Below are 23816 nucleotides of genomic sequence, written 5' to 3'. Positions count from 1 at the left end.
CTAATGTATTGAATTGAATGCTCACAACCATAGAGTTTATCTTGCATGTAATACACTTAACACTTTGCATGTTTACACTTGTAACATTGCATGTAACTCTTGTATAGTTTCTCTTCTCCTATAAATAGGAGCTTCACAATGTACTTTAACCATTCAACCATTAGTAATCAAATTGTGTTTCTTGTTTGAAATATCGATAGTGAATTCTCTCTTGTCTTCTGAGCCACCCTAGTTCATAATGGAAAGGACGAAAACACTTCTTGGGTTGTTCTTCTTCCTCTTTATTGTCTCTGCTGCTGGTAAGTCTAAGCATAAATGAAATTTTCAGAAAAGATCATCTATAATTCTTCTCTCTGATCATAATTAAAAGAATGATTACCCCTTTTTTCCCTTATTTTTTTCATAATAATATTCTAGTATGTTTCCTTCAAAATTGTAATAATTTTTTTATTAAAACAATACTTTTATTTTTCAAAAGAAATTTCACCTTTTAAGGTAGATAAGTAGGATGACTGAGTTTCTAACCCTAACCCCTGCACAATATCTCTGCCAACTGATCTAAGCTCACCGGAAAAAAAAACAAAAAAACTACGAGTTTTATTAATGAGTATTATTGTAAAGTGAATATATATTGATTAAGAAAAGTAATGTCTTTCTTATGGAAATTGCAGGAGAGGGTTGTTTTATAAGGAGTAATTCGTTAAATGGCGAATGCCTTGATCCCCGAGACTGTATAGCTGCTTGCACTAATGAAGGTTACCATTTTGGTGGTTTCTGCAATTTTACAGAACAATGCATGTGTTTCTTCTGTTGAATTTACTAGCTACTTATAGATTAATATAATAAATCATCAATTAATGCTTTGTCCTATGTTGAGAAGAAAATAAAAATAGTATGGATTATGTATCTCAGTGCTTGAAATTTAAATAATGTATGTTCTTATAATGATCAATGTGTTTGGATTTGGATTGATGGTATAAAATTCTTTACTTATATTGGAAACCAGGAGAAGTATTATATATGATCATAAGTTTTTGGACTTAAAACTTAGACTCAAATTTTGACAAGTAGCATTTCTTGCGCATTACCTTTCTAAACTTAGTCATGACAACCAAATTTATATTTGCGGATAATCGTTCGAACCTGTCCCGATTTTGTTTGAGAAAGTTTGAGTTGATTGGATTTAGTTTCGAGTTTAAATTTTCTGTAATTTTAAAATACGGGGACTTTGGTTAATTTCCACCCTAATCCAGGGTAAATCCTGACTATCTGAAGGTTCGGTTTAAATTTTAAAAACAGACCTGTTATAAAAAAAAGAAAAATATCATTCTTTATTTAAATTATAAGTAACATAAGAAACATCAATAATAAATTGGTTTAAGGGGTAAGGTTCTTAGTCCCATTAAACATGTGGTCACAGATCATGACTCATGCGTATGGAAAAAATTCCTAATCAAGAAACATATAATTATTAATTTTTCACTTGATTAGGAATTTTTTTACTAAACATAATATTTTATGAACATTGGTAATATATAATTTACCAACATAATGTGGTATAAGTGGTAGATATTTTGGTTCATTGACCATTTGGTCGTGAGTTCGATATTTGACTAATGTGTTTTTTTAATGGCAATATATAACGCATAAAACATTCAGAATACAGAGGAAAACTACCAGAAATACTCCAAAATAAAATAAATGCTTACAAAAGAAACACTAAATAGACACCCGGAAAGAAACAAAATCACTCAAAGCAGCCACCAAAAAAGGGAAGGGGAAAAACCAACAAAGAGCAGACATCTCAAGAGATACAAGCTCATGTGTTCGAAAAACATTTGTTAAGAGATGTCAACAATTTAAATAAATCTCAATTATCTCGAGGCTATTAGTCATTACAGTTGCGTGCGGTTTATACATTTAATTTATAATAAAATATGCAATCAAGTTACTTCAAAGTAAAATCAATTTGTTCAAACTTAAATTTTTAATTTTGGAACCTCCTTTGGTTTCCAATGGGATATAGTAGTAGTGCTGTGCCAAGTCCAAATTAAGGCTCTATAAATAACAACATCATTAGTATTGGGATATCACATATTCATTATATATTTTAAGGAAACAAAGAAGAAAGAGATCATAATGGAAAGGAAAACACTTCTTGGGTTGTTCTTCTTCCTCTTTGTTGTCTCTGCTGCAGGTAAGTCTAAGCATTAATGAAATTTTTAGAAGAGATTATCTATAATTCTTCTAGCTAACCATAATTAAAAGAATAATTCCCCTTTATTAATTCCTTCTTTTTTCCATAATCTAGGATGTTTCCTTCAAAATTGTAATAATTTATTTTTGGCTTAATTAGTCTTTTGGTCCCTTAAAGACATTTTAGGTTTCACTACTACAAAAAGTAGTTTTAATAGCGCATTTTTAATAGCACTTTTTGAAAAGCGCTATAAAACCTCAATACGGAGGCCCCTATAATAGCACTTTGAGTAAAAGCGCTATTAAAGCCTCAAACGAACGATGTTATAATAGCACTTTTTCCAAAAGCGCTATTAATATCAGAGACACTGGGATGCTATAATAGCACTTTAAGCGGAAGCGCTATAATAGAAAAAAGTTAATAAAAAAAATTGGTTGTGGCTGGGTTTCGAACCATTGACCCTTGGTTGCTGATTAATAAAAAATAAATTAAATCAAAATGAAAACAAATAAAAATACACTTCAGTTTCTATTCATCTTCCTCGTTTAGTTTCTACTCTTCTCGATCTCCATCGTTCTGCATACCATCTCAATTGTTAAGCTTCTACTTTGTTCACAGTTCCATTGTTCTACATACCATCTCCATTGTTCTCGTTTTACTTTACCTAAATCCTTCGTTTCGACCCAACACCTCACCGTCGAACCCTAAATCATACTCTTTGTTTACACCTCAATCACTCGCTATTTCTTCCTCAAATCCTTAAAATTCATCAAGTGAGGTACAAAATTTTCACTCTCACTCTCCCTCTGGAAAACCCCTATAACATTTTCTGAAAGCCCTGATCTGTAAAATCCCAATTCTCTGAAATCCCTCAAATTCCCCCAAATCTCTCGATCTCTCAATTTTTGGGAGAAATTCAAACGCGGCTTCCATATTTATACTGAATCGAAGGCAAAGCTACATGATATGATTAACCTTCTATATTCACATAGTCTTTCTCTCCTTCTATATTCACAAGGACTTGCAGGTTCTAAATTTGATGCAAGATTCACTAGTAGTTGAATATATGGTTCCCATGGGATGCTTTATTTGATGCAAGTACTTGCAGGTTCTAAATTTTGATTCACTTGCAGGTTCTAAATTTTGATTCACAAGTACTTGCAGGTTCTAAATTTTGATGCAAAGATTCACTAGTAGTTGAATATATGCTTTATTATCTTCCTCTGCAAATTTCCATTTGATTGCTATAGTTTTTTTTTTTTTTTTAATAATTTACTTGATTGTTTTCCATACCTGAATTGGATGTTTTATTTATTAGTAGTTTATTTACTTGCTATTGTTGCATCAGGTGTAACCTCAGGGAAACTTTTGAATATATGTGGTTTTAGTGTGTTTATTGATAGACTGATGATAGTATCACTATGTGCTATAAATATACATTAAGTGTTGAGTGTCCTATCTCTATTTTCCTAAAGTACCAGATTACTTGTCCTGCATAGTATTAGAAGTTTAGTATGCTAATCTGTTCTACTATTTTGAATGACTTGTGAAAGACACATACATAATGACCATGTAAATCATTCTTATACAAGCTATTTCCATTTCAGCTCAAGAAGTCAATTATATATGGTTTTACAATCTAGATGAAAGTGAAGAAATTGCAATCTAGATGTTGTGGTTTTTGTCATGCCAGAGTCAGATTAATTGAGGTATGGTCCCTTGACTCCCTTCTTGATCTCAACCTAGATCAGGAATGACAAAATGAAGGTAGTTGATGAGAAATTAAAGATGATTGAGAGGTATCATCTAACCATTGCTTATCATAATTTTTCTCTTAATTGATTTTTAAGACTAAGTTGTTTATTCTTTGGTAGTGGATTTAGAACATGATCTGAAGCATTATCTTAGTGTGAATTTTATTGGGATAGAATTGAATTTGACCCATGTTTTTGTGTTTTTATAAGTTTGATTTTTGGGTTTCTATTGTTCCTAACTTCTTCATGAACCAATTTTGAGTTGAGTCTCTTGTTTTTTTTATTATTGTTCTTGACTTATTGTATATGCTAATTCATTGCCTTATTGTTTATAAGACAAGATGATTATCAAACAGCTCCTGTTGCTTACATAGTTTGGTTCATAAGATGTTTATTTACTTTCATTTAGGTGATATGTGTGGTGGTAGTGGAATTGAATTCATGGTTGCAATCCCTAATAATCAGCTTGCTGAATGCTGATATGAATGATTATAAGCGTGCCAAACAATGGGTTAACATCATGTGAGTTTTTCTACATCTTATTTTTTAGTGCTACTTAACTGATTTATTTGTTAAGTATTGATTTGCATTCGATGTTCAAGTCCTTGATTCTTTGTATTAATTTTTATTGGAGATGTTGTGTATGGTTTTCTAGTTTTAATACATGTATTGATTTTGCTTCATGGTTTGGTCTATTATTTTTTTCTTATGTTTTTTCCATGGTAGAAGTTAAATCCTTGAGTCATGTTGTGTTCATTTAACCATTTTTTTGAATGCAGAAAAATTTTATTAGAAGAAAAATAGTGAGCCAAGAAAACAAGAGCTGCGGTGGAATACTATCAAGGTACAAAGGAAACAAAACAAGCAGGCCATAGCAGCCATTGAAACAGAGGCGGAAGCATCACACACACAACCTCACAGGCAAACCAGAAGCAGAACAACAAGACCAAAGAACTGCCCCAGCACAGTCACCTACCCAAGCACGGATGCCTCTAATAGAGTAAGCACATAGATGCTTTCGATCTACCTAACCACTATTTTCTAAGATGAGGTTTTTACCTCGTAAACCAACCCCGGTTCATATACCATTTTGGTTGTTGCAAGATATGGCAACAATTATAAATCGTCGCATGTCCCCTATTCCCACGGCCTCAGTTTGACATAGTGGGGAGTCTCTTTCTTCCACTACTATTTGTTTGATATTTGTCAAAGGTGGTGGTGTTCTATTTATATAAATTAATAATTCTATTTATTTTAGTAATGTATGCCATGTTAGATTGAGGAATGGACTTCGTTGTGCAACATGTTAAAATTGGAAATACATTCATGACTTATCTAATAGTTGGTTATTTAATTTTGGCATGAGCCTTTGGTATTTTCATGTTATTGGTTGGTATTGCTTTTGCAATTGTTTGTATCATAGTTTCAAATTGTTGGTGGTTTCAAAACAATGCGTCAAAAAGCTTCTCTATCACGTATATTAATATTCAGAAGCTACTGCTAAACTTTTTCATTCTCTTCTTTTTAATTTTTCAGGGTCTTTTTGAAAACATGAGAGATGTTGGCTTGGAAAATGGCAGAGGATTGCTTAGGTTAATACTAGTTTGTCTTGTTTTAATTAGTGTTATGAACATAGTATGTCGCTTAGGTTAATTAGTTGGAAATGGTTTGAGAGCTTATTGTCAATGTTGTAGTAAACCAAGTTTTGGTATTACTAGCATGGAAGTTTCCTTTTGTCTTGGACATAGAATTATCTTGCTTCTTTATCTGTTTTGTGAAGGAAGGGAACCTCATGTAATTTGATTGTACTTATTGGCCTTCCTTGTGCCTTTTTATCTTTAATATATTTTTGGCCTTTTGACCTTTGTATTATTTGCCATTATATTCTAAGTTTCAAAATTAAGCTTCAAGTCACCACTTATTGAAAAAATACAATACTTCCAGGTTGTATAACAAAATATTGAAACAGATTTGCAGAAGAAAATAAATTAAATTGCAGGTTGAAAAGAAAGAAAAAAAGAGACATACAATAGCGCTTTTGTAATGAAGCGCTGTTAAAGATAGGGCAAACAATAGCACTTTTGAGCACAAGTGCTATCGAAACTGAAACATATGATAGCACTTTTGTAAAAACCGCTATTAAAGCATGTTGTGTAAAAGCATTGTGAACAGGTATACTATAGCGCTTTAGTGTAAAGCGCTATTAAAGATTGGTCATACAATAGCACTTTTAAAAGTGCTATGATAAGCACAGACTTTTAATAGCACCAGCTTCTATAGCACTTTAAAGTGCTATTAAAGCCAAAAAAAAGTGCAATTGTAGCCCAAAATTGTAGTAGTGTTTCACAATGGTCCCTTAAAGAAAAAAAAGTCCGGATTGGTCCCTTAAAGACACATCCGTTTCTCAATTGGTCCTTTCTGTCAATTTTTCAGAAAAAACGTTAGTTTTAATTGACTGGATTGTGGATGTCATTAAGTGTAAGTGCTCTACCGAAAACCTTATTAATTTTTAAAATTTTAACCATTGGAATTTTTTGTTATATTTGGAGTTAAAATTTAACGGAAAGGACCAATATGACAAACATATATGTCTTTAAGGGACCAATCTGGACCTTTTTTTCTTTAAGGGACCAATCTGAGCATTTTTTTCTTTAAGGGACCATTGTGAAACCTAAAATGTCTTTAAGGGACCAATAGACTAATTAAACCTTTATTTTTTATTACAACAATATACTTTTTTTTCATAACCAAAAAATGTATGCAAGCTACCTTTATATTTAGCGTAATTGATTTTTTACTTGAATACTGATAAAATATATATTTAAAAAAAAAATGTAAGTGTTAGAGTAATGGTGATATAAATTTAATGTATTGAGATCGTTAGATTTTCATGGAGTGTACTGGTTTCGTTTTTATATTTATATATTATATATTTGCCATTCAGTGTAAAAAAAAATCACTACAACATTTATTGTCTCTAGCAACACTTTTTTATACAACATGTGTAAATTGTAACCTAAAAGTAGCATAGGCAACGGTTTGTGCCTGTTGCCAATTATGTTTCCGTAACACTATAAAACTGTTCCCTGAACCAAAATAGGGGACGGTTTTAAGATGTAACTTCAAAGTATTTTGGGAATAGTTCATAATCGTTCCCTTAACTATCTCTGGGAACATTTTTCAAATGTCACATTATTTGTAACAAAAGGCTACAATTTAGGAATGGTTGCTTATAAAGTTCAACGATAAGGAATTTTCTAGCAGTAGAATTTTTTATTTTATAAAATCTAGCTGCATAACTTGACAAAAAAAAATGTGGCAGTATAATTTTATTAATTTGTTTTTTTTTTTGAAGGAATTTTTATTACTCCCTTGTCCCAATTTGATTGACACAGTTGACTGTTTCACGCATGCCAATGCATAAATTTGACGATTAATATTTTTAATTGTATAATAGTAAAAATTATAAAAATTTGATATTTTGAAAATACTCATCGAGACGAATCAAACATCTTATATGCTAATATTTATTTTTGTTTATTAGTAAAAAAAAATAAGGTCAAAACATCGTATGTGAATAGTGCACAACAGTCAACTGTGTCAATCAAATTGGTTTCTCTCCCGAGAGAATAATGATAATATCAAAAAAAATATTTATATATTTTTTATTACTGATCTATATTTTTTATTTTTATAGATATAAAATAGAAACTAAGTATTGCAACAAAAAAAATAGAAACTAAGTAATCAGATTGAAATATAAAAAAGGGTAAACTGAGATAAAATAAACAATAAAAAACACCCTTTATCGTCAAAAAGTAAAGTAGAAAACCCTTTGTCATTCCAATTCCAATTGTTTTCACAAGGTCTTCTTCTACGTTTTCTCCCGCAACTAGGACAACAGCGAGAGATAACGAAATGGGGTTCTTCTCCTTTCTGCTGGCTCGTTTATTCTTTGATTCACTCTTCGTCCTCCCCGCACGGCGGATTTCAGATCTCTCTATCTCTTCGTTCTCCACAGGTGGCAGCGTTATTCCCTGTTCAAGTGCTCTTTGCTAACCACCGGCGCCGTGTTTCTCCTATTTTTCGTTCTTCTTCTCATCGTGGGCTCTTCTTCTTAGATAAGAGGTGAATTCCCCTTTTTCTTGAATCGCGATTTCCCCTTTTTTTAATAAGAATAGCACCTAGGGTTTGTGAGTTATACTGAAATCTGTCCACCTAATCTCATTTTATAGTTCTAGTCGGTAGATAGTTAAGTTTATTGATTGTTCTCTAGCTTTTAGTTCACCTGATTGGATTCAAACAGATTATTTGCAGCGGGTTGAAGAGCAATGGTGTTGTTTTGACCAAAGTAGATGTTCTGCAGAAGAATGAATTGGGTTGCAACAAAACCTACAAAAAGGAATCAAAATTGGAGCAAGATGCCACACTTCAGTTCAGTTTTAGGTTTTGGCGTGGTTCAGGTACCAAAGCTATTTTTGTTATTTTAGGATTAGGACTTGGTGTGGTTCAGGTGCCAAAGTTAATTTTAATTGTGAAGCTTTTGAATCTTAACAGGAACAACTGTTGTTACTCCATATGACCAAAGTAAATCCTAATTCTCTTTGTTTTTTTTTGAAAACTTGGTATCCGGCCTTAGGACCGACTAATCCAAGGGGACCAATCCCACCGCCCACTTGCGGGGGCCCCATTTAAAGCCAGAGTTTTTTTGCTCTGTATGGACTTAGCCCACCGAAATTGGCACCAATGGGAATCGAACCTGAGACCTTGAGAGGAGCATACTCCAAGGGCCCAAGCCAACACCACTCGACCAACCCCAAGTGGGTTCCTAATTCTCTTTGTTTTTCTTGTTTTCCTTTGAAAATAATAGTAGCTAACTCCTTGTTGGTTCTTTCTTAATTTCATTTTGTTTTTTATGAACAGACATAAGTGGTTGTGCCTGCCCTTCAAGTGTTAGGTATGCATTTTTTTCAACAACAAGTTCTTCATGTTCTTTTGAAGCCTTCATAAGTGGTTGTGCCTACCCTTCAAGTGTTCGGTATGCATTTCATGTTTATTTTTTTATTTGAAGTTTTAACACTGTTATTACGTATATGTTTTTCAAGAATCTAAAGCCTTTTATTACTTTTGATTATTTATCCCAATGGGGACTAAGAAGGGCCACTTTCATTGCATATATTAGTTATCCACAAAATAGTGTTCTTTTTAAGTGTAGTGGAGTAGCTTATTTGAATCTTACACTTGACACTATTGTTTTTACTGTTGTTTTTCATAGAGGAAGGTGTCGTGTGTTTTGCAATTAGGTTATAAACAATCTATTTAAAACATAGAAGCCTCTTGACGATATATTGTAGACCAAAGTCAATTAGTGTTGTTTTGTTTCTTGTCTATGCACATAACATTGAATTGGATTTTGGTACTTCTATTTCTACTTATATTTGTTTCTTCTATTTCCTCTTAACTGAATTATTGTATCTTCAGTGCTATCAAGCTTGATGTTTTCCTTCTCATTTATGTGAATGTTGTATTAACTTGATGGTTTAGATTCAATTACATTATGCAATAATAGTATTTTCCACTTTGTGATATAATTTTATATACTTGTTTGTCAGGTTTGATGAAAACAATTTAGCGGAAGCGGTTATGAGAGTTCATTGTGGTTATTGATGAGGTTGCAATGCAGAGACAACAACATTATGGACTATGGAGAAGCTGTACAAGGCCAACCATGTTGAGGGGAGTACAAACATTATCTAGGGTGAAAAGGGATTATGATCAAAGAAAGGTTGAAATTGATAATGATCATTGAAAGAAAGGGATTATGTCCAATTTTAGTTGTATTTATTATTGAGTAAATATTGTCTATCATGGGAGCAGTAACCATTATTTTAGGTTTTTATAGTAGGAGGTACTTTGTAGTATCCATAGAATGGAGGTAATCCACTATGCATTTATGTAAAACTACAAACATTTGAATAAAGGATCATGTGTTTGCCTCACTTTTATTACAAATATATTATTTGAATATTAAATTTTGTCAAAATATTTTTAAAATTATTGTCTTTATTAGAAACGGTTGCCTATATCTAATGGGGTCACTAGAAAACCGTACCCTTTGCTGAATCTTTAGGCGACAGGCACAAACTGTAAATAAATATGGCAACACGTAAAAACTGTTGCCTAAAGTTTGCATCGAAACTGTTCCCTTTACCTGATAGCTTAGGCGACAGTTTTAAAGAGTGTGCCCAAAAAGCGAAAAAACTGTAACCATAGCTATTAGGTAACGCTCGCTTATAAAACAGTCAAAAACTGTTCCTTATACCTTTAGACAACAATTTTCATGGTTTAGGCTACATTTTTGAATTGTTGTCTAACAGCAAAAATGTTGTAGTGAATATTATATATTTGCCATTCAAATAAAAATAAACATTTGTTTGCGATGGAATAAATAAAATATTTCATTCACACCAATATTTTGTTTACGAGTTTTATTAATGAGTGTTATAAAATTGATTAAGAAGGTATTGTCTTTCTTATGGAAAATGCAGGAAAATATGATTGTTATATAAGGAGTAATACGTTCGACGGTCCATGCCTTGATCACCAACTGTGTAGTGTGACTTGCAATAAAGAAGGTTACCCCCTTGGTGGTGTCTGCAGTATTCCACAACATTGCATGTGTTTCTTCTGCTGAATTTACCACTATATAGATAGATAGAGAAATATAATAAATCATGAATTAATGCTCTTTCCTATATGTTGTTGAGAAGAAAATTAATTAGCATGGATTATGTATCTCGGTGTTTGCAATTTAAATAAAAGAAATAATCGATGTTCTTATGAATTAATGCTCTTTCCTATGTTGTTGAGATAAAAAAAATAAAATGAATGGCAAATATATAGAAGAATAAGAAAATTAACAATGTTACCAAGAATTACAGAAAGAAAGAGGAGTACAAGAAGTACAAAACACACAAGAAAAATGAGATGAGATAGACAGGCAACAAAGCAAAATACGACAATATCCGAAAAATTGGGTGAGATGGGTAGTTCAACTAATTGAGTTAATAATTAAGGAGTTGGAGGTCCAAAATTCAATCCTAACAAGGAGAAAAAAAAACTAACAAAGAAAAAATTTAGTCACCTAAAGATATTATTGTTGAAGTTGGTGTTTGAATTCTGAATTTTCCACTTTTTCACAGCTAAAGTGTAAATTTAGTCACTAAACTATTTAACAAAAAAATTAAAGTTATAATATTTTATGTAAATTCAGTTATTTAACTAAAAAATGATAAAATTAAAAATTTAGTATTTTAAATAAACGGCAAAATAAGAAAGAAAAAATTACCGCATAAAAACTCAGTATCTTCTTTCTATATATTATAAAATTTATTAATGAAATTAAAAAGTTTGCACCCCTGACTCAACATCCTGGATTCGTCGATCACTGAGTATACGAACAATACCCTCTTCTTGAGGGAAGCCACAGTGGCAAATATTTGGTCGATAAATTAAAGCCATTCTTCGATGATTTGAGCTGGCATCAAGTTTCAAGATCAATTTTGAAAATACTCTACCATTTGAGCTCTTAGTTATTTTTACTTTTCTTGGTCATACAAAAATTGAAATTTAAAATAAGGAAAATGCTAACCGGTGCCCCCGGGGCACTGGTTAAGGTAACTAAAGATAGTATTATTATCTTGAAACTTGTGAAGTCTACATCTTAAAACTTTAAATTTTTGTTTTTTCAATGCAATTTTTTTCTTTTCTTTCCCTTTTTAATTCCTTAACTATTATTTGAAGACAAATTAAATTCATTTAATTATGACAACTTTTGCCAAATAGTTTCATAATATCTATTATTTCAGATGTTGGTTGTTCCCCATAACTTATTAATAGTACTTCTTTTAAATCATTATTATACAATTGGACCAAATTATGAAACTAGTTAGACATTTGTAAAAATAAACAAATTAGTTATAAATATATTACGTCTAGCAGCATGGTTATGTCTAACAAAAGGAGATTATTAGACTGTAATGTGGCAAATTAAAATATTATAGGTGGTATGAACATTGGGATATAAAGCTATTTTGTTTTACTAACCTTATCTCAACCTTATCTTATATGTATCTTGCTAAAAAATGGTTGGTTATCTTATCTACATTTCATAAAAAAAATTTGAGGACATATTCTGAAGAGGCATAGGATAGGATTAGCGGTGTCACTCCGATGTCTACTAGTTACTATGATTTACCTAAGAAAATTCTATTGGGATGAATAACATTGCTCTTTTATTAATAATGCCACTGTCTTATGATGCTCTTTTTAATTTCTTTTCAGTTTTAAATTGATCTCTTAACTTTGTAACAGATTACATTATCACTCTTTTAATGATCATTCGTAACAAAATTGTCATGTGATCATTTAGTGAGTGACAGGACATTGTATTGTATGCTTCCGTTATGTAGCCGTTACAAAAATTCTTACATGACCGTTAGCTGAGATAATCTATATGTATTTAGGTTGTGAACAAAGTTTTTTTAAAATAGTGAACATTCATTAAACTTTGATAGATTTTTTTTAAAAGCATAATATGATAATTGCATTGATCCAAAAATGAGCTATTATTGAAGGGTAACAACTTTTTACACTAGAGTTTCATGTAAATGTATTCCAATATAAACTATTATACATTCAACTTATTTTTAATTGAAATCAAAGTTTACAAAATTAATTCATTTAAAATCAATTTATGTCACTGTAGAACAAAAAATAAACTAAGTGTTTGATTTTAATTTTTGCCACAGTGGTTGCAATGGAATAGTAGTAGTGATCTTCCAAGTTCAAATTAAGGTTCTATAAATAACAACATCATGGTATTAGGATATCACATATTCATTATATTCTAAGGAAACAAAGAAGAAGAAAATATCATAATGGAAAGGAAAACAGTTCTTTGGTTGTTCTTCTTCCTCTTTGTTGTCTCTGCAGCTGGTAAGTCTATATATGGTAGTGTCATCCTCTCCTTTTTTTGCTATAATATTTTGAGATATAATTGTATGTTTTTATGTTTAATTACCTTTTAATTTTTAAAATGTTAAATAACTTTCACATACACAAAAAAAAATTGATAACAGATTAAATACATATATTAAAAAAATTTAAGTGTTAGAGCAATGGTGTTATAAATTTTATATACTTATTAATAAGAAAATATTTTTTTCCTACAGAATAAATAAAAATATAAAAAATGCTAGCTAGTACCCTAGCAAAATAATTTAAAAATTTATATAATTATGCTTTTAAAAATATAAAAATGTCTGAATTTTAAAAAAGGTTAGCATAACCCATAACTAATATCTTAGGGACACTAACTAGCATGACTCATAAAATACTTCACCAGCTCACTAATATTTACTTTTTCAAAAAAAAGTATGAATTTTACTAATTCTATTGTGGATGAGGTGGCGGACTAAAAAAATGTGAATTTCATAAAATACTTCACTGGCTCACTAATAATTATGATCAGAGTACATATCATAAGTATCAGAAGTACTTAACACAAATAAGAAAAAAGATACGAAACAAAAACACCAAAGAGGTCAAAATAGTCCACACAACATCATGCACACTAGAATCAAACCTAACTGAGCCTGACACCCCACACCCAAGTCAAATAAACTCTCAAAAACTTGCATAATACTATTGGGGGACACAAACTCGATCCCTAACCACCTAGAAACACGGTACTAAACATGAGAGATCCGATCACAAGAAACGAAAAGGTGATCTCCCAAACCATCTAGCTTTATTTATCTATATTCTATACTTTATTGATTTTTTTTTTTATAAGCTTTATATTGATCCTTGGTTGGTTCACTATCACTTGTACTATGTTCTCTTTCTCCATTAATAAAAGATTTCTGTTGAAAAATATAATTAATTAGTATTATATTATAAATTTAATATGTAGTGATTAATAAAGTACTCCTATGGAAAATGCAGCATTGGATGACTGTTCTACATCAGGTCCTGTGATCAGTCCTCCATGCTATGGCCCGATTCTAAACGAAAATTGTAACATTACTTGCAAGGATCAAGGTTGGAGCAGTGGTGTCTGCAACAATTACGTGTGCCAATGTATCTGTTGAATTTAATTACCACTATATATGAAAATGAGGGAATATATAATATATAAATAAAGCTAGCTCAAGTTTGCTAGTTCATGTTCATGAAATAAATCATGAATTAGATCATGAGATAAATCATGAGATAAATATGGATTATGCATCTCATTGCTTGAAATTTAAATAAAATTAAAGAAATAGTGATATGGCAGCATAATATAACATTTTATCGTTGGATATTTTAAAAAATGGTTAAATTAAAAAAATTCCCTAAAATATTATTAGTTTTATTTTTTTAAGAAAACCCTTAAAAAGAGGACCGGCGGCGTGCATCTATGAATGAACTAATTATAGAAAGTGTATTAAAAATAAAAATCTTCAACTTAGATATTGTCTCCTATGCGTAAATGTCTAACCAAGTCACGCTCCGTACTTAATTAATGATCGGTTTGGTTGAATAGAAAAAAAGTGAGATGAAATAAAATTACAGAAAATTCCAAGAACGAAAATCATGTGTTAATCGATTCTATAAAGCAAATCTTAGAAAATCAAAACTCAAATACAAAACTCAAGATGCAAATTCAATTGAATTTTATGATTGGTTCTCCAATGCTCCTGGGTGCTTTTTCATGGATGGACAACTTAGGACCTTGGATTTTTGTTTTGTTTTTAAAAAATTTTATTTAGGTTTCTTGAAAGATGTAAAGATGAAAAAGAATGGAGGAAGATGAAGAACAACAGAAAAAATATTAAATGTTAGTGGTTCATTATCAGATATAATAGATCAATAAGATTTAATTGTTTTATTTTTGTCCAAAAAATCAAATGGTTAAAAGTTAAAATATTATTAAAGTCTACGGTGTACCACAATATATGTTGATTCACCATATTCAACCACAATGCCACCTGTCAATAGTTAACGTTTTTTAGAAAAAATAGATGGAAATGGCCAATATGTTGCAAACGATGATATTAATAAGGATCAATTCAGACCATTTTATCTTTAAAAGACCAATATTGAGAAACTTAAAATGTCTTTATTGGACCAATAAACTAATTAAGCCTTTAAAAAACAATGAGGTACCAAAAGTACACCCCACTAACACCTAATAACAACCACGGAAAAACAAACACTACATGAAGGCACACCAAAAGTTAACACTTGTAACACACCACCACAAGAAGATCTAAGTATCCCTTAAAGAGTAACACAAAGATTATGAGTTAGTTTCACTATCTTACTAAAATTTGTAAAGATCCACCAACAATTTTTTTTATTTTTTTTAAGTTCATATTAGATGTACCATGTGTAACATATGAGCTAAAAACATTAATAATTATAGTACACTCGTATGGAGAAATTTAATAGCGCTACGATAGAAAAACAAGTGGCATTTTAAAATTGTGTTAGGATGATTGCAAACTTGCTTCCATTTCAAACTACAAATTGTGGCTTCTCAAAAGTCACAACCAACTTGAATTGCAGAGTGGTATTTTTTTTTAAGAAGCTAAATTAGCCCACCTAAATTAGCGCCAGAGAGAATCGAACTTCATACCTCAAGAGGAGCACACTCCCAAGTCCAAAGTCAATACCAATGCACCAACTCAAGTGGGTTAATTGCGGAGTGATATTGACTATTGTATATATCCAAAACAATGGTTAAGGGGTCACATAATTGTTGACGTTAAACTTAATATTTTATTTCAAATTGGTGACTTTTCAAATTGATTAATGGTTATTATTTCAAGTTTAACTTCAATGGCTCTATAACCAATTATACATATGCTTTTGTAAAAAAAAACAAAAAAAAAACACTTATACATGCTTAGGAGACAAAATAAAAGTCACAAATAATGAAGAGAAAAATGCTTTTTAGCATGTACTTTTTTCTCATTGTTGTCTTAGCTACACGTAAGTTTATATTTTAATTAATATCTCTATTTTCATTTTTCTCTTAATTAAAGTAATTTTAATACATAAGTTTGTTTACTTTATTTATTTATTTATTTATTTTTTAATGGAAAATGTAATTAAGTTTAGGTTGAAAATAAACATTCAAGATATCTTTAAATTTAGAGTTTGATTTTTATAGAATGTGAATATAAAGATTTATAACTTATACCGTCAATGAATCATAAATCACCAGATTTTAAAAATAATTTCCTATTCAATAATGTGTGTAGCAATAAAATATAGATAAGAATTTTATTACAAAGTTTAAATATACCGGTTAAATTAAAAAATATATATTTTGTTTCATTTGAAAATTGCAGAAGAAGCAGTGGTGCAGATTGAGGCGGCATGTGCGATAAGAACAATTCTATATACAGATGCATGCATTGATGAATATCACAATGTTTCTTGTTACCATATGTGCAAAGCAGCAAATAAACTTTTATTGGGTGGTGGATGCAAAAATGGAAAATGCTATTGTTACAATAAATGCGATTGATAGGGCCAGAGGACTTATTATAATAAGAGATGAGAGGATTCAATGATAACCCTTGGATAAAAATTAATTAAATGTAATAAATTTGAACTTTGCATTCCTAAACAATTCTCTCATCTTCTTCTTCTTCTTCTTCTTCTTCTTCTTCTTCTTCTTCTTCTTCTTCTTCTTCTTCTTCTTCTTCTTCTTCTTCTTCTTCTTCTTCTTCTTCTTCTTCTCTGTTCGTTTTTTCAAACACCAATGACATCTCTTCTTTGACACCATCTTTGCCGTACGTACATCTTCTCTCGATTCTTGGTTCAATAGTTTTGGTGATTACGATGGAGAAGACACAAATTTGCGATGAAGAAAAACTCTAGAGTTTGCAATGAAGAAAGTCTGGGATTTGGTTTTGAATGATTGTATATTTTCGATGAAGAGAAAGAAAAATTAAAGATAAAGGGTTGATACCATATTGAGATAAAAGAAATATTATAGAATTATTGAATATCAAAATGTTTTTTTTTTTTTGACAAAAATATTAAAATGTTGTTAGGTGTTGGCGGAATATATTTTTAGTATCCCTCTGTATTTTGATTTTTTTTTTACATTTCTATATATAATATAATATTATTTACCATTCAAAAAAAAATGCTCTAATTAATTACAATTGAGAAGGGGTATCTCTAGTCTCTAGTCTATATAGACAAGAGGAACCTAAAGAGATTAGTTCTAAGCTTCTTAGCAAGAGAAAACAAACCCATTTATAAAATCTACTGATCTCAAGAGACCCCGCTCCACACCCCTGCTAAACTATACCGATTCCATCAAAATATTGGTTGCATACTCACTCATATAAGAACATCAGGTACCAAGGTTTTTACCTAGAAACAATTTTCAAGATAAAATTTCACCTTATCAATGAGACACTCAGTAGAAAATGTTCCTTCCAAAAAGCAAATATTATTTCGCGAGTTTTAGATAATCCACACAATAGTTTGTTAAAGTTGTAGCTTATTCAAAACACCCTTCGAGCATTCTAAAAGAAAAGTAGACCTGGGGCTTATTTTTAAGAGAAAATAATCAGTTGTTAGCTATGAAATGGTAAGTTAGATCTAAAGAATAAAGATTATGTTGAAAAAGGATTATGTTGATGATCTAAAAGAAATTTATCCCTGTGGCTTATTTATCTTTAGATTAATAGTAGATTATGAGTTAGTTTCACTATTTGTTAGATTAATCGGTGTTTTCATGGTAAAATAACAATTGCAACATTTATCTTAAACTTGAAACTACAAATGAGAAAGCCTAAATAAGTGAATAAAAAAATTGCAAGTATAAATTAGAGCAACAAAAATAATTTAAAACTGTTTCAAGGTTTAAATAATGGAATCTGTTTACTTTCAAAACTCGACAAAACAAAACAATAGAGATCAAAAATCGTGAAATGAAGTTAAATGCAAGATCCTGCATTAAATCGTGCATTTTAAAACAGTTTATATTACCATCTTCATTCAATTTTTCATCTTGGAAGAATGATTTCATCAAGAAAATATTAACAAATTGGTTACCAACATCTTCCATGCATTTCCCTTCCACTGAACATTCAAGATAACCATGTGCCATCCACATTTGAATCAACCCACCCTTCTTAAATTCTCAATCCTTAGGATATAAAGAGCAATAAGAAAAACACTGTTTTTGTTGAGGTGACAAGTTTCGGTAACTCAATTTTAGGACCGGCATGATGCTATCTTTTTCCTCGCACAATTTCCAAAAGTCACCTCGCAAGACATGACCCCATTCATTTTCTTCTCTTTTATTCTTTAATATGCCTCCCAATGATCTAATTGCTAATGGAACGCCTCTGCACTTTTCTGCTATCTTCTTGCCGGTTGATTCGAGAGTTCGATTCACTCTAGTGGTATCATCCCTAAATGCAATATTCTTTAATAAACTCCAAGAGTCTTCTAGAATCAAACCATTTCAAAGCATAGGGGACACATACACCCTTGGTTTGAGCCACAATTGTACTACGAGTAGTCACTATAACCTTAAACACCACACATCAAGCAAGTCCACAATTTATCCCACTTTTCAAAACTATCGTTCCAAATGTCATCTAAGACTAACAAGTATCTCTTACCGGTTAAATTGTCACGAAGCATATTTTGCAAGATGTCCAATGATAATGTATCATCAATTTTTTTCTTGGTTAGTGACTCCAACATGTTCTTCACAATAGTTTTGACATCAAAGTTATCAGAGTCACATACCCACATACTCTATTCAAAAGACTTTTTTATTTCACCATCATTGTATACCAATTGAGCAAGAGTTGTCTTTCACCATCATTTTGAATTTCATGTGGTTATCGCAAATGATATCTGATTTTGACACATAAGAACCGGTTTCTCTCCTTACGGTGTTAGTTTCCTCAACCATCACAACATTTGGGTTTAGCTTCAACCCAGACATATCTCTCACCACATCATTAAATTTTTTTTGTATTTTTTCAATCTCATGAGCCATTTTATGGCGAAAAGCAATTCTGTTTGCAGATAGGGAATGAAGTACCTTTGTTACTTTGTTTTGCTGAGGTTCATCCCTTTTGTGTATCATATCCTGAATAGCAAATTCATCTAGCAAGTCATCTGCAGGAATAAGTACATCTTTAAGCCTTCTTACCCAGTTTTGTACGGCATGACTTTGGTCTTGTTTGTTACATCTTTTGGCCTTCTTGCCCAGTTCTTTCTTTCCAATTAAATTTACAAACTTGTATATGTTTCTTTGTTTTCTTTTTTAATAATAATATGAGCTATAGGGGAGGATAGGGTACCAACAATCTTGGGATGTTTGTCTATCTTTACTTTGATATCTAGATGTTCTTAATTTATCAAAAAAATAAGGGTAAAAGATCATTTACCCCCTGCAAAATAAGCAAATTTTCGTTTACCCCCTGTGCAGATTTGTTTTCTGTTTACCCCCTTGCAAAACATTGATTCGCTCATTTTACCCCTGGGTGTACAGCAGAACATGTGATTGTGCACATATGTTGACGTGACTTGTACACGTGGAAAAAAATCATTTATAGTTTTTTTAAAAATTCCACATCAGATAATAAATTATTTTTAAAAAAAAATTCCTAAAATAAAAAAAAAACGTATTTTTTTTTATTTTGCACCAAAAATAAAGATTTACTCCCAAATAAAATTTATTTTTAAATTAAAAATTTTAAATATTTATTTTCAAATTTTTTTTAATTAAAAAAATAGAATCTTTATTTTTTAAAAACAAAACTTTACTTTTTTCTGCATAAATTTTAACTTTTTTTTCCTAAAATAAAAAAAAAAAAAAAACGAATTTTTTTTATTTTGCACCAAAAATAAAAATTAACTCCCAAATAAAATTTATTTTTAAATTAAAAATTTTTAAGATTTATTTTCAAATTTTTTTTAATTAAAGAAAAATAGAATCTTTATTTTTTAAAAACAAAACTTTACTTTTTTCTGCGTAACTTTACTTTACTTCTTCTTCATAGTTCAGGCTTCGCCGAAAATCGTTTGCTTTCACCGTCGTTATCGTATTCATCTTCGTCTTCTTCAATCGCCGGAGTCCTCTTCTACTTTGTTATCTCTAGTTCTAGAAAAAATAGTTTTGGTAGAAGATGAAAACTGAAACTTCTTTTTCTATTTTTTGTACGGTACTTTTTTTTTTAATTCAAAAATATTAACATAAAATGGTTTTGTTTTTAAAAAATAAAGATTCTATTTTTCTTTAGTGAAAAAAGATTTGAAAATAAATCTTTAAAATTTTTATTTTAAAAATAAATTTTATTTGGGAGTAAGTCTTGGAGTAAATCTTTATTTTTGGTGCAAAATAAAAAAATTCGTTTTTTTTATTTTAGGAAAAAAAGATTCGTTTTTTTTATTTTAGGAATTTTTTTAAAAAAAATTATATATTATCTGACGTGGAATTTTTTTAAAAAATATAAATGATTTTTTTCCACGTGTACAAACCAAGTCAGCATATGTGCATAGTCACATGTCCTGCTGTACACCTAGGGGGCAAAATGAGAGAATCTATGTTTTGCAGAGGGGTAAACTGAAAAAAAATCTACACAGGGGGTAAACGAAAATTCGCTTATATTTCAGGGGGGTAAATGATCATTTACCCAAAAAATAATAATAATAAATTATAAGAGGCAAAAAAATAATGAAATTACAATTAATTTTATAGAGTGTGACAAGTGCAATTTTAAAACTTGTGTTTGGATCATTGTAAACATGCCTCCATTTCAAAGCTATAAGTTGTGGCTTCTCAAAACATTGATTAAGGGGTAACATCCAACTCATGATGACTTTACAAGTTGATTGATGGTTGGAATATTATTTCAAGTTTAATTTCAATGGCTATATAAATAGCAATGCTGATGTCTCATAACCACTTAAATATTCATAGGATACAAAATAAAAAGTTGGTAACATTGAAGAGGAAAATACTTTTTGGCATGCACTTTTTTCTCATTATTCTCTTAGTTGCTCGTAAGTTAATTATGTTTTAATTACTAACTCTATTTTCATTTTTCTCTTTAGAAGTTGGCATTCTAATTTAGAGGGTTAATTGTAAGCTATCTCATGGAGTTTTGCCAATTCAATTTTTAAGTATTGACAATTTTTAAGTGCTGAAGGTACCATGAGGAAAAGAAAAAATCAGTTTAAGTTCCTTAATAGTTTTGCTGATCTGGATGGTTTTTTGTACGCTGTGGCTAATAGTTGGCATGAGCAAATCAGTGGCAGGCCTATGTACGTGTTGTGGAAGAAGCTGCAAAGGTTGCAGCCTATTCTGAAAGAGATTAGTAAGCCCCTCTCAGATGTTAAGCTGCAGATTTCCAAAGCTAGAGAAAATCTTCTAAAGGCTCAGCTGGACCTTGGACTGGATAGAATGAATGCTGATAAAATTGAGGTGGTGAAACAGTGTAATGATGACCTCCTTAATTGGCAGGAAACTGAGGAAAAAATTTTGCAACAAAAATCTAAATTGGAGTGGCTAAAATTGGGGGATGGGAATAACAGCTACTTCCATGCCTCAATCAAAACAAGGTCAGCTTCAAAGAACATGAATGTGTTATATACAGAGGATGGTACCCAACTTACAACCCAAGATGATATTGAAGAAGAGGTTATGAGTTTCTACTCTAAGCTTATGGGCACGGCTGACGATGATTTAAATGGTGTTGACATCACTGTGCTGAGAGAAGGACCCCAACTTAATAATGATCAAAGGGAAAAGTTGATTGGTCCTATCACTGACAAAGAAATTACAGAAGCTTTGCAAAGTATTGGTGACCTGAAGTCTCCGGGCATTGATGGCTACGGGGCTTATTTTTTTAAGAAAGCGTGGAATATAGTGAAACATGATGTGTTGGGAGCTGTTCACGATTTCTTTGATAACGGTAGACTTTATAAGGCAGCTAATTGCACTCTCGTCACTTTGATCCCTAAGACTAATGAGGCTAGGAAGATCAAGGAGTATAGACCTATTTCTTGCTGCAGCACTATATACAAGATCATATCAAAAGTCCTAACCAGAAGAATGGGGGAGGTGATGACTAGCATTGTTGGTCAGAACCAAGCTGCCTTTGTGCCAGGTCAGATTATTCATAATCATATCCTACTGACATATGAATTAATTAAAGGGTACAATAGAAAAGGGGGCACCCCTAGGTGTATGATGCAACTTGACATTCAAAAAGCTTATGACACCATTGATTGGAAATCTATGGAATGTGTGCTTAATGAAGTTGGTTTCCCAAAACAATTTACAAAATGGATCATGGTAGCTGTGACTTCTGTCTCTTATAGATTTAACATAAATGGGAGTTATTCCACCATTATGAAGGCTAATCGCGGCCTTCGGCAAGGGGACCCTATCTCTCCTCTTCTATTTGTCATCATGATGGAGTACTTAAACCGTTGTTTTCAAAGGATGCAAAAAAATCATAACTTCAATTTTCATGCCAAGTGTGAGAAACTCGGCCTCACTAATCTTTGCTTTGCTGATGATATTTTATTATTTGCCAGAGGTGATAAGGGCTCCGTTACACTTATGTTGGAAGCCTTCGACAAATTTTCTAAGTCAACGGGCCTCAAAGTCAACCCTTCTAAGTGCTGCATTTTCTTTGGTGGTGTAGACCAAAGTAGTAAGGATGATATCAAAAGAATCACTCACTTTGAAGAAGGTAAGCTTCCTTTTAGATACCTTGGGATTCCTATGACTAGTAAGAAATTAGCTATTCAAAACTACATGGGCTTGATTGAAAAAATTGTTGGGAGAATCACTCATTGGAGCTCTAAACTTCTAAGCTATGCTGGAAGAATTCAGCTTCTCAACAGTGTGATTTTTTCTATGACTAATTACTGGCTGCAGTGCTTGCCTCTTCCTAAAGCAGTGATTCAAAAAATTAACTCTATTTGTCGAACTTTCTTTTGGACTGGTAGTATAGAGAAGAGCCGTAAAGCCCCCGGTGCTTGGAAAACTATTTGTCAGCCTAAGCGTAATGGTGGTCTAAATCTCATTGATCTGGAGGTTTGGAATCGTATTACTTTGTTGAAGCTTCTTTGGAACCTTAGTGGCAAATCAGATAGTCTTTGGGTGAAATGGGTCCATACATACTACATTAAAAATCAGCAGATTATGGAGGCTTGTATCCCGGATAATGCATCCTGGATTATGAAGGCTATTATGCAGCATCGCGATGGTATCCATCAGAATCTAGTGTGGATAGAGATGTTGAATGCCTCGAAATTTAGCATGAAAAAGATGTACATGGCAGTTCATGATCAAGCTCAAAGTGTTGTGTGGAGAACCTTGTTCTATGGAAATATGGCCCGGCCTAGAGCTCTTGTTAACCTTTGGCTTGCTTGTAATGAGAGATTGGCTACTCGTGACCGATTACACAAACATGGAGCAATTGATACAACCCGATGTTGCTTCTGCAATGCTGATGAAACACAACAACACCTGATGTTCAATTGCAGTGAAACAAAGGGTATTTGGAGAAAAGTCCTGCAGTGGATACAAGTTGACCACAATCCTTTGGGCTGGCGTCACGAAGTGGATTGGATTATTCAACAAACAAAGGGAAAGGGTAGCCGTGCTAAGATCCTAAAACTTGCGTTTACTGAATGTGTTTATGAAATTTGGAGGTATAGGAATGCTGTCAGCTTTGGCAACAATGGTCTGAACCAGCTTACTGATGAAAAAATAATTGATAATATAGTGTATAGAGGTTGGACAAATAGGA

The 23816-nt window shown here is 31.5% G+C and overlaps 1 protein-coding gene and 2 long non-coding RNA genes across 12 annotated transcripts; all 3 read left to right on the top strand.

Moving 5' to 3' along the window:
• Positions 1-2649: 2649 nt before the first annotated feature.
• LOC123883263 lies at positions 2650-5820 on the top strand. 10 transcript variants are annotated; one of them, XR_006800148.1, is made up of 5 exons: positions 2666-3361; positions 3805-3996; positions 4361-4473; positions 4731-4951; positions 5488-5820. It is a non-coding gene; the product is annotated as an uncharacterized LOC123883263 (long non-coding RNA). The 10 variants fall into 10 exon arrangements; XR_006800149.1 differs by having other exon boundaries at positions 2667-3305; XR_006800151.1 differs by having other exon boundaries at positions 2682-3361; positions 3805-3906.
• A 1021-nt stretch (positions 5821-6841) lies between these two features.
• LOC123886915 lies at positions 6842-9945 on the top strand. The gene is made up of 6 exons (XM_045936188.1): positions 6842-6848; positions 7731-8079; positions 8269-8414; positions 8509-8538; positions 8875-8989; positions 9564-9945. The coding sequence occupies exons 1-6, from the start codon at positions 6842-6844 to the stop codon at positions 9616-9618; spliced, it is 702 nt and encodes a 233-aa protein (XP_045792144.1). The 3' UTR covers positions 9619-9945.
• Positions 9946-15854: 5909 nt separating this feature from the next.
• On the top strand, positions 15855-16657 carry LOC123883262. Its single transcript, XR_006800144.1, has 2 exons — positions 15855-15993; positions 16356-16657. It is a non-coding gene; the product is annotated as an uncharacterized LOC123883262 (long non-coding RNA).
• Positions 16658-23816: the final 7159 nt, after the last annotated feature.

This window comes from Trifolium pratense, linkage group LG5, assembly GCF_020283565.1.
Source record: "Trifolium pratense cultivar HEN17-A07 linkage group LG5, ARS_RC_1.1, whole genome shotgun sequence".
Classification (NCBI taxonomy): Eukaryota; Viridiplantae; Streptophyta; class Magnoliopsida; order Fabales; family Fabaceae; genus Trifolium; species Trifolium pratense.
This window is presented reverse-complemented; position numbering and strand designations above follow the sequence as displayed.